The 16,547-nt window shown below is 37.3% G+C and overlaps 2 protein-coding genes across 3 annotated transcripts; both read right to left on the reverse strand.

Moving 5' to 3' along the window:
- Positions 1 to 958: 958 nt before the first annotated feature.
- Positions 959 to 3,340, reverse strand: LOC137714543 (receptor-like protein 3). The gene is made up of 2 exons (XM_068453736.1): positions 2,341 to 3,340; positions 959 to 1,512 (listed from the first exon to the last, which is right to left on the reverse strand). The coding sequence occupies exons 1-2, from the start codon at positions 3,338 to 3,340 to the stop codon at positions 959 to 961; spliced, it is 1,554 nt and encodes a 517-aa protein (XP_068309837.1).
- A 6,153-nt stretch (positions 3,341 to 9,493) lies between these two features.
- Positions 9,494 to 15,541, reverse strand: LOC137715846 (probable ubiquitin-conjugating enzyme E2 26). Of its 2 annotated transcripts, none has more exons than XM_068455196.1 (8): positions 15,075 to 15,541; positions 14,855 to 14,978; positions 13,708 to 13,842; positions 12,577 to 13,584; positions 12,422 to 12,485; positions 12,024 to 12,163; positions 11,633 to 11,944; positions 9,494 to 10,139 (listed from the first exon to the last, which is right to left on the reverse strand). In XM_068455196.1, exons 1-8 carry the CDS (start codon positions 15,116 to 15,118, stop codon positions 9,831 to 9,833), a joined length of 2,136 nt encoding a protein of 711 aa, XP_068311297.1. In that variant the 5' UTR covers positions 15,119 to 15,541; the 3' UTR covers positions 9,494 to 9,830. The 2 variants fall into 2 exon arrangements, with proteins under 2 accessions (XP_068311297.1, XP_068311296.1); XM_068455195.1 differs by having other exon boundaries at positions 12,577 to 13,593; positions 15,075 to 15,508.
- Between the last annotated feature and the right edge of the window lie 1,006 nt (positions 15,542 to 16,547).

The following is a 16,547-nucleotide window of genomic DNA, read 5'->3' on the forward strand; positions in this document are numbered from 1 at the left end:
AACTGTTTGATGAAATGCCTCATGCATGAAAGCATACACGTCTCAATTTATGCCTTTTGCATGTTTGACTATTTGGTCCTTAGTTAAATTGATAACATAACACACATGTGAATAATTTTTCAGTTAGCACTACATGGAAAAAAACTAGTCATAATAAAGTTTCTCCTCAACAAATCCGCAGCTTAGAAACGGGTCACATATTTACTACATCATTAGTTTTACGGAGTTGTCATATTGTCAAATAAATGAGAGACATCCAAACCAACAAGAAGAAAGAAAAATGAATAGAAGACATAAATTGGTACGATATCAAAATTTTGTGAGAAATTAAAACCCCACGATCCATTTTGAAAATCACTTAAAACGTGGAGGGTTTAAAAATGTAATTAGTAATGCACAACTTTGGACGTATTAAGTCTGTTTTGATAAAAGGTAACAAAGCACTACAAGGAGTTAAGATCATTTATTCTCCGCTCGAGGGCTTGTAGCTCAAAAAAATTTTCAATGCAGAAGAATTGTGACCAAAATTAAAAAGTCTAGTGAGGAGAGATAACACCATTTCAAATTTTCAAGATTCAACAAGCAACAACACCTAGCTGATTGTTCGTTGCATACTCTGATATTCAACTGTATTGGGATTAAAGGGCCTCCGATACCAGGGATTGCTAATGTCTCCAAATTCCACTTGAACTCTCGTAAGTTGTGTGTTCTCCGAACACTCAATAGCCTTCAACGACAAAATGCGAGGCAAATCAGAACCAGCAAATGGAGTGCAGTTCTTTGCAGAAAGGCAATGGCTAGAATATTTGATCTCTAACTCAATGTCTTCTTACTGATGAAAGTACTGAACAAACTTTCGCTATTGGCAAAGAAATTGGGTGAATATTTCTTCCACCAGAACAACAGTTACCAGATTTATTTGACACCAAAGAGTACTCGTAATTTATACGAGGAATCATCAAATTGAGACGGGTCCAAAATACTTTGGATTGCTCTCAGAACTCATCGAGCTCTCTAAGGTTCCAGTAATCAAACTAGTAACACTGGTGGAACTCATGACATTATAAAGCTTAAGAACAGCGGGATAATAAAGCCCACGACCATGTGCCAAGTAATTAGAACCTGATCCAACCATGCAAATCTTCCCAGAAGATTCTGACCAGAACCCACTTAGTTCAAAGCTTACCGAACTAGGTCGAAGACTTTTTGAGACATTTCCCACATAGTCAAACACACTGCTTCTTTGAAATCGAAGACTTCCTTCAATCATGAACAAGCCTGGTACATAAGTTGTTTGAACACTCGAGGGGGTGAACTCAATTGAATTTTCGGGCTCGTGATAAGGCTGAAATGATGATCTTTGACTAAGAATTCCACTTCCACCGGTGTAGTAACCTGTATGGCTCTTGAGAATCTGAGAACCTACATATCCACTTGGCGTTGCCCGGGGAACATTTGAATCACAATGATCAGAATAAGATATGTGATCGTAAGGTGGAGAAGGCAATGAAACTGGATTATAGAAGTAATTAGAATGTGGTGGAAAGACGATGGAACGGAGGGCAAAGAAAATACGGCAAAAACAGAGAAGAACATGAGAAGTTTTGGCAATGAGTACCACATCTTCAAAGATACGGTAGCAGAAGACTGGTGTTTCTTCATGTATATTGGGAGAAAGATGAACAAGAAGAAGAGCAAAAAGAAATTCGATGTGAAAGTATTGCAATGTTTCGATTGTTTTATGTACTTTCCATAGTCTGTATTACTGCAACTACGGATTATGTATCACAGTCGTTGTCGTGACAATTACGAAGAGAACAAAGCTAGCTGATGACTCGGTTTTCATAGACAACTAGAACAAATAAAACCCAGGACTGTGAAACCCAAGCTGTATTTTGTTTTCTCATTTGTGAATGCTAAAAGGATAAAAATAAGAGGACAAAGGAAAAGGAAAATATACGAAATGCTAATTGCAGTCCAAAAACAAGCTTCTCACTTCTTGCACTCCTGAATGGCGCCCGAGAAGTTCTTGTCATCAAGATACAACTCGCGAAGAAGCTGCAATTGACCAATCTCAGTAGGTATAATACCACTAATGTTATTGGACGTTATGTGTATTGTTCCCGGAAAGTTAGCCAGTCTACATGGCATAAAAATTCGATTTTTTTCTTACAACACCAAAGAGAGGAAGTTCAAATTCATAATTGTCTGCTTGAGAAGCATTCATCATTAGCATTGGTAATCTACAAAGTTGTTTTGAAAATTCACCTGAAATTTGGTTGTATGCTAGATTCACATAAAAGAGTTTTGGAAGAGTCCCCAACCAACTTGGAATTGTACCTATGATTTGATTATAACCCAGATCCAACACCTCTAGATTCTGTAGGTTTGATAACCACCCAGGTATCTGACCATTGAGCCCACAACCAGCCAAACTCAAGACACGGAGATTCTGAAATCCATGAAAATCAATCATTTCATCAACAGTTGGCATTGTCTCGCGATCAAATGAACCGGTAAGGAGGAGTGTATGAAGACTTTTGCAACACATTAATATCTTCATTGCCACTGTGATATTGGTCAGCCGTACATAAACAAGCGAGAGAAAGGACAAGGATTTCAACAAAAGAATCTCAGGTTGTGTTTGTCCTTCTAGATAAGGATTTTCACTCAACCGAATTGCTTTTAGGGACCTGCATGAGTAAAGGCTTATTGGAAAGATACCAGTGAAGTTATTCCAAGATAGGTCAAGTTTACTAAGGCAACTGAGTTTGGAGAAATTAAGCTTGGTGAGGTCTCCTTCCAAATAATTGGATTCCAAATGTAGTTCTACAAAGTTTGTGTAATTCATCAAAGATGGGGGCATATTACCTTGTAAGCTGTTAAAATCAAAATTCATGAATTTTAACTTGAATAGCTTCCCAAAATTGAGAGGGAGCACACCATTCAGATGATTTGAGTTGAGGTCAAGGATTGTCAGGTGGGCGAGGTTGGCGATTCTTTCACTAATGGCTCCATTTAGTGAATTGAGAGGTAAAGAAAGTTCCTCAAGTTTGGTAGCATTATAGATATCTTTTGGAAGTGATTTTGACAAATTATTGTGACCAGCACGAAGAATCTGTAGTTTGAAACACCCACCGAACCCAGGGGAAATGTTGCCACTAAATTCATTAGAGGAAAAATCCAATACTCTTATGGAAGGATGCAATCGAAGACAAACAGATGATGGGATATGCCCAGAGAAGGTGTTGTTGCTGACATTGAAACTAGTCAAATTCCAAGCTTGTTGGAAGAAAGAAGATGGAATTGGACCATGAAAGTGATTGCTTGACAAATCCATTGTCTGAATATTTTTGGGTGGTAGAGAAAATGATATCTCTCCAGAAAGAAGGTTATAACTCAAATCAAGGATCTCGAGGCATTTCAAGGACGAGAAAAATTTAGTTTCAAGTGTGCCATAAAGTGAATTGTGCGGAAGGTTCAAGTGGGTGAGCTGTGTGAGATTCCCAAGTGATGAGACAAATATACCTCCTTTGAGCCCTTTGGAGGGTAAGAGCAAATGGGTGACCCAACCCTCTTGATGACAAGTGATGCCATTCCAATGACAACAATCAACAGAACTACTCCAATTTACGGAAAGAGAAGATAGAGTGTGAGCTAAGACCAGAAATGAGGTGTGTTCAGCTTGGTTGCATGCATGAATATTTCTTGTAGATATAATGCAAGAGAATAAAAAGAGGAGGAGGAAGCCATGAGCCATTGTTTTAACTTAGATATCGCTTAAGAAGAGGAAGAGGAGGAGGTCTGCATATATACAAGCAATACCAATTTATTATAATTGGTTGTTTTTTTTTTAATTATTATTATTTTCATTTTTTAGCTTTGAATTATCCAAACCCCAATATACGTTTGAAGAGAATTTGCACGGCATGAAAGAAATCAAAAAGCAAAGACGTTAGTAGGTCATGGAATTGAGAGGGGGCCGCACATGAAAACAACTAAACAAAACTAAAGGGTAAAAAGTTGTTTTGTCACTGATATTTCTTGTTACTTATAAGTAGGACGTTTTAAGTTTGACTCGTGTAAATACAATTCATTATAATCGCATTGCAAACAGCCAAACTATGATAATTGGCAAACAACACCGTATGAGTCAAGTCAGTTGATTAGGTCAATGTGCTCATTACTTTTAACCCAAATTTATGTATGTTCATTAACTAAAGTAGATTAGAATATCGCTTAGAAGGGATGCAAAGAACTTTGTGAAATGCTGTTGGTTCTGCAACAATTCTGCAGATGTCTCGCATTCAAAATTTATTTTTGTACTTGTGCTTCTCTCTTTGTCCTCCTTTTTAACACTGTCCTAACTGGTTTTCTTTTTATTTTCTATTCGAAAATCTCTAGAAAGTTTCTATGCCAACTCAAGTTTTTTATTAAATCTTCTCAGAATCTAGGGGAATTGTCTATCAGTGCAGAAAGATGATCGAAAATACATCGAGTACTAGGTTTCATTGTATCCTCGAGACATATTTGCATTAACTCCGTCTCCGTCACGCACCTTTTTCACTCTCGTGATGAAGCAAATATTGTTTTCTTGTCTTATAGAAAAGAAAAATGAAAGTGCACATTACAAAAAGAAAAAAATAAATAAAAATAAAAGATAAAAATAAAAAAAGCAAAACTTATTACATCCTCAAATAACAAGAGAGAGATTAAAATACCCTTCAGTAACAGTTGGGAAACTCTCTCAACTTTTGGGGGAGAATACAACGACCCCAAACTTCTGCTGCGAGAAAATGACGCCAGCAAACAGCAGACCCCCAAAAGGAATAATCACGTCCCAAGCAGGGGAGTCAAAATCTACTGCAGGACTTGCATACAGGTATGACTCGTTGAGTTGGCGACGAACAGAGTTGTGAGCCCAGTAAAGATCGTATGCATGTGGCTGTGCTCGAACAAAAGTTGTTCCAACGTAGAACGACCTGGATAGATCATTTTCCTTGATTTGCAGAACATGTTGAGCCCAATTTGAGGCAGCAAAAAAGCGTCCAAAACCAAACCGGCGTAACGTTTGAAGGCAATGCTTAAAATTGAGTGCTCGGCATAGTAGCTCTCCTTACTAAGGCGAGATCAACTGGCTTTTGGATTTCAGTAATTTTAGTTGCCCGAAGTTTTTCCCTTCGTAATTTTTCCTCCAAAAATCTGGAACAACGTTGAGGTGTCACGCTAATTCCTGAAACCATTTAACAAAGGAAACCCAGAACCCAAGAAGCTTAGACAAAGTGACGAAGAAATGGGTCATAAAAAGTCAGATAAGAAGGATTAGAAATGCATTTACATGAGCGTTATAATTGCATGTGAGAGAAATTTGCATATGACTATTTGGAATGTGTCATTTACAAATTTCTTTCACAAACCATTGCAATGTTCATGCGGTGCATTTCTAAATCTTCCTCTTTAATTTTTTTGTGATCTATTTCTTTCTCGTTATCCTAAATCGCTTGAAATTCAAAAGTTCCTCATCCAAACATATCCTTAACTTTCCGACTCATGTCCTCTTCATGCAGTTGGTTATAACATTCTAGCAGACGAAACACTTATCATAAAAAGAATAATTAAAAATGATGACCATAACCATTTCAATGTACGATCAAAATTGTGTTTTTACATTTAGTTATGTTTATCATTTCTTATCCAATCATTTTGTTTATCATTTTTTATCCAATCAATTGTGAATAGTCTTCACTGACTTGGAAAATCTAGCATTACAAGACTACCAAGTCGGTCTCATGAGTCATGACGATAAGACGATGTTGCCATTTAGCTTTTAATTGGGAGGGAGGGACCAATTAAAAGGCAGGACTTGATAAGCAGACAAAATCTTTATTTCACTCAGTCAACGTCAACCTTCGCTCGAAAAAATCAACGGTCATGGCAGATTAAGGAACACGATAAAAGAATAATAAGGCAAAAATTATGTACGAGCTTGTCCAATGAGACTTCTTTTCTTTATCATGAAAGAGGTTCTGAATTCGTCACTCATTTTTCTAATCAATAAGAAAAAGAAAACTTGTTGAGATTAGTCTTCATTGACTTGGAAATCTAGTCATTGCAAGACTATAAAAAAACTTTTTGAGGTTAGCTCAAGTGACGGAGATAATTGAAAAACTTGATAGCCACTTCCATAATTTACATTTCCTTGAATTCCAACTGCAAAACGTCATCCATATGCAGTTACAAATCCAGTCACCAAGAATCAGATAGTATATTTAATTAGGATGCTGGATTCAACCGAACCAATTATTAATTAGGGTTAATTAGGACTAAATTTAGATTCGAGTCCACAGCTAAAACACTATCCCAAATTATCATTGTGATAAGTCGAAATTGGACTTCCATTCAATTTAATTACTTATAAATCAAACCCAACCGTATGGTTCACTACATCCTACGAAAAAGTGACACTACTCTTTTTTTTTTCTGAACAACTAATATTATCTACACTAAAAGGGAGGGGGTTGGCTTATCCTCACAATGGGCTAGCAATAATTAGTTCAAATTCGCTTTTGGTAAGAATCGAACCTAAGACCTCTCACTGACAAGTAAAAAAAAATATTATTAGACCGTAGTACTAAGTGGCGAGTGACACTTCTCTTTTAGCTTCGGACACAATTGATGCTTGCGATGATTGTCTAAAACTAGCATCCACAATTCTACTTTCGTGGATTCCGACGAGTGGTGGTCTCTGCGGCTGGATCATGTAGGTGCAACCCCCCTCCACTCACTTTTGTGCCTCTATTCATACGTCGATTGTTCGTGTACATTAGGGACCAAAATGAGAAAGGTGATCAATTTTAAGGGCAACATGGATTAAAGTTGGAATTGAGGGACCAAACAGTCTTCGTACTGTCATGTCCCAGATCTGGGGTCCATAATAAAAACTCGAACCCAAATCCGAAACGTGAGTTAAAAGCGCAATAAATAAAAGGAAATTGACACAGGTTGGAAAATGAACTCCTCTTATTAAAATAATTCATGATTCTTAAACAAATCAAGAATTCTTTACAACCTACAGTAAATAAATGAATAAACTTTCTCTACTTTGATCTCATCCTGCCTACCCTCTTAAATGTCTAGTTCGTAAACTTGCATAACAATAGAGGGATGAGCTTCAATAGCTCAGTAGGGACATAACCTTATTACAGTAAATTGACAATATTAAATTAAATGTCATGAAATCATATAGCCAAATATCTAATCATAAATGATAACAATGCATGAATGCAATGCAACCTCTTCAGTTACCCTCATTAATTTATATAATAAAACACGTGGATCTGCACGTCCCATACCATGCATTTTACCCCTGCAGAGATGGTTCAAATGTTCTATTATAGAAACTAACCCCCCATATGATATCCCAAGTTCATAAACCCCTTTTGCTAGTCATCTTATCTAGTTCATTAATCTCCAACCCAAATCACCCACATCGACAATTCCCGTCAATCATATTCTAATGTGCACACCGGGCTTGCCTGGAACTGGTTTCACAATAAATAGATTCAACTACACAAAAGATCATTTCCAACTACCCTCATTTCCATACTTCCAATCTAAACACTGAAATTTCAACCACATCAGCATGAATGATGCACAAATAACATCATTTTATCTTTCACGTGTATCAAAGTATATTCTCAATGAATAACATTTTAGCAATAATTCCATGACCAATAACAAGTAAACATTTAACTAAAGCAATTAGCCAATTAATATCCAACCACATTAATCAACCAAAAAGATCAAGAATATTATAACACTTCACAAATTTTAATAAAATCAATTTCCGTAAATGTTTGCTGTATTTCCCCTACCTAGATTCCAAAGCTAAAATAAAGATCCACGTCACTACCGGCATAGCTAAACTTCACATACTTATCCACGTCACTACCGAAATAGTTAAGTTCCACGTACTTGAGGAAGCTTCCTAATCGCTCCTAACACCATATATTTCTTCTACTTTCTTTTATTTTCTAATCTCTCTCTCTATATATATGTGCGTAGGTATGCATACAAGTATATGCATACATATATATCATATAGTATGCCTACGAACATATGGTTATAAATATATATAGACGCTAATATATATACACACACATGAGCTGCAGAGCATGCATTTCATGCTAGCTCTACTTGGAAAACAAATGGAGATGGTCTCCTATTTATAGCAATAAGAGGCGGCTGCAAACTACATGCCAACTAGTGTAGATTGACATGATATTTGTTCTGATCTAAACATGGCCAATCAGATAAAGGCTTGGGCATTAAGCAAGTCACCTGCTGGATATTTTTATCTCCACTTTGGATAATAGTTTCTCTGATACAAACACGTCCTACTAATAAAACCATGAATCACTTGCATCTCCTTTGCATGCATGTAAACTTACTTCCACCTGTAGTTTGTAGAAAGTTCGATTGACTTTTAAACTTCCACGTGTAAACAAAGGCCACCTCTGCTTATATTTGTGTAGCCCTTTTGGTTGCCTCATCTAATCACTTTCCACCTAGCATACTACTAAACATGACAAAAGTCTTCGGGCTGGCATGTTGGTTAAATCTCGTGGCAAACTTTGTCACTCGGTGGCTGCCATGTGTCATCAATTTATTGGTCCAGCTGTAATTTCTATTCATATGAACTCCAAAATGTATTTTAAAAAATGCCACGAGCTCATAATAATTTCTACCTTCTTCATATAAAGACCTTTTCGATAAATAGTTTCCAAATAATTCTCTTATTTGGTAATAAATTCTTGGGATCTCATAGTACACTTTAATTGTTTTTTTTTTTTTTTTTCGTTAAGAGTGGATGACTACTCTGGAGTATCAAGCCAATAATGACTATTTTGGTGTGTCAAGCCAATAACGTCTTTTGCCTTTCAAAATTGTGTTGGACATTGGGTGTCCAAAATTTGGGGTGTGAAACAATCTCCATCAAACAAAACAATGTTACATGGAACTCAATTTTGATCCCATTTTGTCCCTGAAACTAAGAAATCGTCACTTTACACTTGGAACTCGATATTTGCTAACTTCGGAAGAATTCCGCCAATTCTGTCAAAATGGTGTCAAATCTGCTGATGTGTCAAGGTAACATTGTCATTTGTCCTAATTGGCACTATTTAGAAAACCACGTGGCAGCTTCTGGTTGGTTAATTGACAACCCTAGGGTCCAACAGTAACAATTAGGACAAAATGACAGTGTTCTCTTGACACATCAGCACATTTTGACATATGAAATCCCACCAAAGTGAAGCAAATATAAAGTTCCAGAGGCAAAATGAGATCAAAATCAAGTTCCAAGAGGCATTGCCACAAGTACCACACAACTTACCAGACCTATCACGTTCTCTTCTTCTTTTCCCTCCCCACTCAAATGACATGCAGGCTAAATGACGAACGAGAGAAACAGAAGTAAGTTATTCCTACGAAAGATTTTAAAGCATCTGGAATTTCTACTCCAATACAATTAGTTACCGCAAAGTTTGATAAAAATTCAGGCCGGATTATCAGCTTTACAATTTCAGTAAAACTATAAATTGCAGAATGGTCGTTTCAGTTCCGAGCGATCTCATCCATACTGGCATCTATATACAACATCCCAAAACATATTTACGCAGACGGATGGATTCCATGAAAGACGCTCTAATAAATTAAGTCTAAACTTTTTAACCAAAAAAACAAGTCTACTCATTATTTGCGGTGAAACGAAACCTAAGTCTCACCTCCTAGATGTCTGACATAGAGTTGAGTCTTGAAAAATCAATTTTTCAGCATGAAATCATTGACGTTACAGCCTGAGGCATACTGGCAATTTGGTTGTTCCCAGATGTTGCTGGTGATACGAATCTCTCACAATCCTTGACCCCGATTCTTGTAAACTCTGCGACAATCATAGGCACATGGTCGGCTACAGAAGTTTTGAAACGCTGTGAGCAGCTCTTGTCGCCCTCATCAACATCTTGAACACCACCTTTGACTAGACACCCCACTTGAGCACCATCCATGTATGCTTTGCATGCCACCAGAATGTCACGAGCACGATTGTAGAAATGCCCCAGAACAAGATCCTCAAAATGCTGCATCCAGATGTAAGTTATAACTGAGAACTTAATTGTCGCATGATGTAGGAAAGAGTAGGGCAGTGGAATATAGATAGTTTGGCGGAAGCGAAAATATAGAAAAATTAAAACAAATAATAAAGGATAACTGCAAGTGTGCCAGATTTGCCTAAAGCAGCAGTTTTGGCTGCCAACTTGGGCATTATGACAAAATGACCACTAAAAATTATTTGTCAATGACACCAAATATCATCCGCTCATAAGTGATGCTTGTGTAGTTGAGAACGTCAACTGCTTAGTTAAAGATAATTCTCTAATTTCTGGATAGAAACTACTATCAACTGATTGTATCATGAATTGGCATACGGAATCCTTGCAGTTTTCACTCTATCATTCATTAGCATAAAAATTCTATGGGAGTGATTTTCATACAACCTTTTGGCTTCTACACACCCCTCTATATTTCTGGTCATCAAATTGGATAAATCAAACTGAACAATGGTAAGAATTAAAAAGGGGTATGTGAGAGGCTAAAAAGGGTGTGTATTTCTCATTTCCTTAAATTTATTCAAAAATGAAGTTCTAACATTTTCTTTCTATATGTTCATTAAAAGAACTGCAATGCTGCATTTGGATAAGTGAGGGACAATATTTACAAACGGGCTTATTCTCAGAAGTTATTAAAGTTTCTTGTTTTGTAACCAGTTGAGCATGATGGAATGTGAAGATATGTGTCGGTGGCAATGTGGCAGTGGCGGTGTGAGTCGTAGCAGCAGCAGTTATGGAGGAAGTGACATTGAGGGTGATTGGAACGAGGTGATGATAATCAGCTGGGGGCAAGGTTGAGGGTTGTGGCAAAGACGTCAGCAGAAAAGTGGAGACATGAGTAATTTTGGTAGTAGTGGCGGCAACAGTAGAGGTGGGGTGGTGGCAGATGTGATGGTAGTTGTGGTTGCTCTGGAAATTTGTTAAACATTAACTGTCTTGAAATTTTGTAATAACACCTATGATCTGGGAATTTAAAGCCAGTGATCTGTTTCCATATAGAATTTCAAAATTCACTTGATACCAAACAAGAAATTAGAGATAGTCACCTCAGAAACTCTGACTTTCCCCTAAATACCTAGTTCAGTCCTATCATCCTAAGTTCCTAAGACACTGCAAAAGAAATTTGATTCCTTCTCAAACTCCAAAAGGAGAGACATGATGAGTTTGAAATGAAATAAAAAACTTCAGTGAGGAAACGGTTTTAGAAAATGAAGGAAAAAATTTGCATTTTCAGAAATTTAAAATTATTCTTGTTTAACACTTCAGCGAACTCAGCATTAACTGATATGCTTAGCCTGATTATTCTCAACTTATCAAAAAGATTCTACTCCACATGAACCATTATATAAAAAACTACAGCCAAAATGTCAAGCAGATAATCTAAAAAGCTTCATATCAATCTTACACTGCAAATGGACTGAGCATAGTCTAGAGTATCAAGAAAATGGAGAAACAAATCTTACCTTCGGAGGCCTCCTCATGCTGTACACCATTGTCTTCAATGATAGGATGAATGTATTCTCATTGTACTCCTCGGACCTCTTTTCACCAGCTGCTGAACCATTCGTATTTGCATATCCAGGCTCATTAAAGTAGGGCTTTGTATTCAAGATCAGCCCCTGTATAGAGACCAACACTTGTAGCATGGTTGACACACCTGGGAGCCACTTCTCATTCTTGTTCCCAGACCAGGTGTTAAGAAGGCTGAGGCATACTTTTCCACAATTGTACAAATTTGGATTTAATCGAAGGCCACCAGAGTGGTAGTAGACATTCTGCATAACAGAGTTCCCAGTTAGCCAAAGGATGTAAAAAGATATAAATCAATTATAGGTGTTCAAGATTATCACATACCGGTGGTACATTGGGATAGCCACAGGGGAAGCAAACATCAAAGAAGAAGAGACCATCATGGTAAGGAGTACCCTCCGCCCCAATAATTACAGCTCTCAAAAGATCCATTCTTGTCTCATAAGCTCTAACAAATATTGTATCTGTGGATGTCAATAGAAAAGGGGTAAGTGCACCTAAGTTTCTATAGTACAAACAACAATCCAACAACTATATTCCATATATTATAAAATTCCAACTTTTAGAACAAAACCAATTAATTACAGCAGTCAGCATCATGAAATAGTCGGTGCGAATTATTTGACTAAATTGGAAAGGCTGAGGAGGGGAAAGCTTCACTACCATAACATTCAAAACAGTTATCTAAAAGAAAATTAAAAGTAAAAAACAGAAGAACTCACCAGGCAAATCCTTCTCCAGGATCTTCCACTCTTCCTGAATTCTCTTTGCCCAACTCTTTGGTGGCTTCAGAATGAGTAAAACCAAAGCACAATAAGATAGGGAATTACAAAAGAAACCAAAAAAAATTGCATTAACTAAACCATCCAAAACTTACTTGCTTCGGTGAATAGCCACACCTACTATAGTGATGGTCTGAATGATCTTCAACTGTATCAAATTTTTTGAAGCCCTTAAACTTCACTATCATTTCATCCATTTCCATGGCAGAAATTTTCCTCCCAGGGCTTGTTGAAATGCCTCCTGGAGCAAGATTATTTTGAATTTGCGCATTAGCAATCCAAGGACTACCTGCTACTTCCCCAGGAGAATATAATGAATCTAGATCGTACAAGCTTGAATTAAATGGCATGGTATTAAATTTGGAAATGGGCCCGGGCCACCCAGGAACGGGCATGGGTTTATAAAAAGCACTTGAACCCTTTTTCTTTAGAATGTTATGAAAATACGAAGCAGAAGATGTGTCAGCTCCGGAACCCAGCTTCATTGCATCAAATTGATTCGTCGAACTACTCGAAGAAGCTACCTTCTTTTTAGACTGAAAAGGTCCTAAAAGCCATTGAGACTTTGATGACTCTTTCCCAACTGGGAGATTAGGAGCACTCCCTTGGTGTTGTGAAGCAGGTTGCTTCTTTTTACTCCTGGCAGTTTTTGGAAGTTTCCATGCAGATGATAGATTCACTTCAGGTGGGTGGGAAATACTATCAATTTGGGTCTTCAAGCTTGAACTACCCCCAAAAAGTGGCATCTTAATGAAATGATCAGGCTCTTGTTGCATTTGAAACCTCTTATTGACGGAACTACTTCCAGAAACTGAATTAACTTTATTTTTAGGAGGATCCGACAGCCAAGGAATAGGTGCCTCTATTCCAGGGGGAATATCCACATTATCAAAATGGGCTTGCAATTGGGCATACTCATCAACATCCATAAACTCATCAAGAAAAGGATCAGCAAAGTCATCATCTTCATATGACAAATCCGAAGTATGACCATCTAAGTTGATCACGTTAGCTGGAACAAAACCCTTAGTAGCTTCAATCCCATTCGCTGACTCAGGGGTTGCCATAACAGAAGGGCCAAAAAAGCTATTGACCTCATCTTCCTGAAAATACTAGTATATCATAAAGTAAATATGTTAAGAATGCTAAAGCTACAACTGAATATTTATCATTCAACAAAATTACAACAGCCAATTGATAGAGTGTCATTCAAGTCAATCGTACACCTTATAATCATAGTAGTCATCAGAAGAGTTTTCTATTGCCTTCCCCTTGGCTTTTTTATCAACTCTATCATCAATAAGCATTGCAGCAACTGAATCTTCATCTTCATCAATTTCAATCACATCATGCCGAATAACCTAAGAAGGATTAATCAAAACAAATATCTGTTCAGACTGACTGAATTCAAACCAACATCAGAAAAAAATAATTTAAAAAGAAAAAAAAATCAACAAACAAAAGGCATCCTACAGCAAAACAAGAATGTTCAGGATTAGAAACGGTAGAAAAAAGTCATTTGATTGACAAATACTAATGAAAGAGAAAACAAGAAAATGGATAGAATAGGAAGTAGGAGATAAAACCTCCTAACAAAGCTATAAGCACCGCATTTAATTGAAAAGAAAAGCACGTAACAAATGCATGATTTTATTTCCTCAACCATCATCAAGCTTGAACAAGACATAACGACAGACGTAGTCAATTCCTATAAACATGATATTTATAGTAAAAGACATTCAATAAAACGGAAAAAAGACAATGCCTGCAAAGACACACCTTCATCCAGCCCTAAAAGACATAGATAATGGTAGCAGCAAACCCGGCTCTATGCATGCAATTCAACACACTCTAAACTCGATTGAAATCATGGAAAGAGAATTGAATAAAAGACAGATTGATAACACGAGATGGAAGTTCAATGTCCTCATTATACACAGGACTGCCACGAAATTGTACAACAACGTAAACAATAACGGGTGCAGTGAATGAGCTTGAGACAATGCTTTAGCAATACCCAAAAAAGCATAATCTTTCAGGAAATCGGGAACAAATGAATATCACTACCAAAAAATTGCTGAAAGCCTAAAACAAAATTAACAAAAAAAAAAAAATCTAAAATTTGGGCAATTAAGTGCCAAGATTTTTACACAAATGTTCCAATCAACTCGTATTAGTCCGAAATCACACGTACCCTAAAAAACCCAAAATTTAACAGTGATCACTGATCAAGACGGTAACTTGATTAATCAAAGCAGATTACCAGCTCCAAAAGAACACTAATTTCATCACAATTGCATGATCGAACCAGGTACATCACAAGAACCATCGAAAAAATTGAGTTCTCGATTGATAAAACGAGAGAAATTGTACCTCTTTGAGTTTGAGTTTCTGAAATTTGGGGGCCCGAGTGATCGGAGTAGCCGGCGGCGGAATCTCCATGACGTCGTCGGAATCCATGCACCCAGAACCCCTATCGGAAAACAACCGCTTCTTCCTGTTTGGAGCGAAAGAAAATCAGAGAGAACAGAGAGAGAGAGAGAGGGTTAGAGAGTTTTGTTGTTTTGAAAATTTAGATAGAGAAATAGAGTACTTGGAATTCCGAGGGGTGTTTGTATGTAACGGCGGCGGCTCCATTGGACCGGCTGTTCTGAATAGCAGTCGGTTTGATTTGGGGGAATGCGAAAGGGCCACCAAAAAAAATTATAAAAGGGGATTCAGCGGCTGAGAGAAGCGGCGGCTCGGCAGCTGAGCGGCTGGGGAGGGGGATTAGGGAGAAAAGCGGGTTTAGGAAAGCGCTTTAGGAGAAAAGTGCTTTTGGCAGAGTGTGGGTTCGCGCGCCTTGTGAAGGAAGATCAGCGTAATAGATTATTACGACGACCAAAAGAGAGTGTGTTTGTGTGTGTGTGGGAGCGTTCCTTTTCCTATTAAATAATTAAATGCACACGTTTTGCTCCTCGAATTACCATTTATACCACTTCTCCCACTGCACACAACGAAACCAATTTCTTTTTTTTTTTTGTCGAACAACGAAACCAAATTATTTCGGTAATAAGAAATAAAAAACCGAACCAAAATTTTCGGTTTATAAAAAATCAGTAAAATTTCGGTTTTTGGGTCGATTTAGTAAACCGAGGAGGATTCGACAGCAGAATTATATTTTTTTTTTTGTGGGTAGACTAGACGACGAAATTGCAAGAGAATTTGACGGAGAAGCTGCAGAGGAGTTACAGAGAAGAAGTTGTAGAGGAGAATCTTGTGCAAAATCAGAGTGGTGTGGCATGCATGTGGTGGTGTGGTCGGAGAAGTTGCAAATGAGAAGTTGGGAGAGGGAAGGAGGGCGCTGACGTCGAGGACTCGAGAGAGGGGAAGTGAGAGGGTAAAACTGAGTGAAGACCTAAGAGAGAAAGTGAGTTGAGTTTAAAGGCTGAGATTCAATCTCAATGAAATCCAACGATTCAAGCTAAGAGCAACTCCAGCGTTGGAGAACTCCTCCAGGTTATGCACTATTCAATCCACCTAATGAACAATAACTGCCCTTCATGAACAGTAATAGCCCTGACAATGGCATTTACATCTCCACCGTTACACTTCTATAGCCCTGGCAATAGGCAATAAAATATTAGTATTTTTTTATTTATAAAATAATACAAAATAATTTTAATTGTAATATCGGATAAGATTTTTAATCGTTCTCGTTGCGCCACGTGTCATTATCCAAAGTATAAAAAAATAATACAAAATAATTTTATTTGTAATTTCGGATAAGATTTTTAATCGATGTTGTTGCGCCACTTGTCATAAAATCCGAAAAGACAATTATTGGGGATGAATTTCCGTTAAATTTTTTAATTGTACTCGTTATGCCACGTGTCATTATCCGAAAATACAATTATTGGTGATGGATTTCTGATAAGATTATTAACCAATCACGTTGCGCCACGTGTCATAATCTGTTCACAATCTTTGAGGATAGATTTCCATTAGATTTTTAACGAATGACGACATGCCACGTGGCATTATGTACAACCTAATCCTTTCTGAATCCTCCATATAATCCACCATC

Source organism: Pyrus communis, chromosome 14, assembly GCF_963583255.1.
Source record: "Pyrus communis chromosome 14, drPyrComm1.1, whole genome shotgun sequence".
NCBI lineage: Eukaryota > Viridiplantae > Streptophyta > Magnoliopsida > Rosales > Rosaceae > Pyrus > Pyrus communis.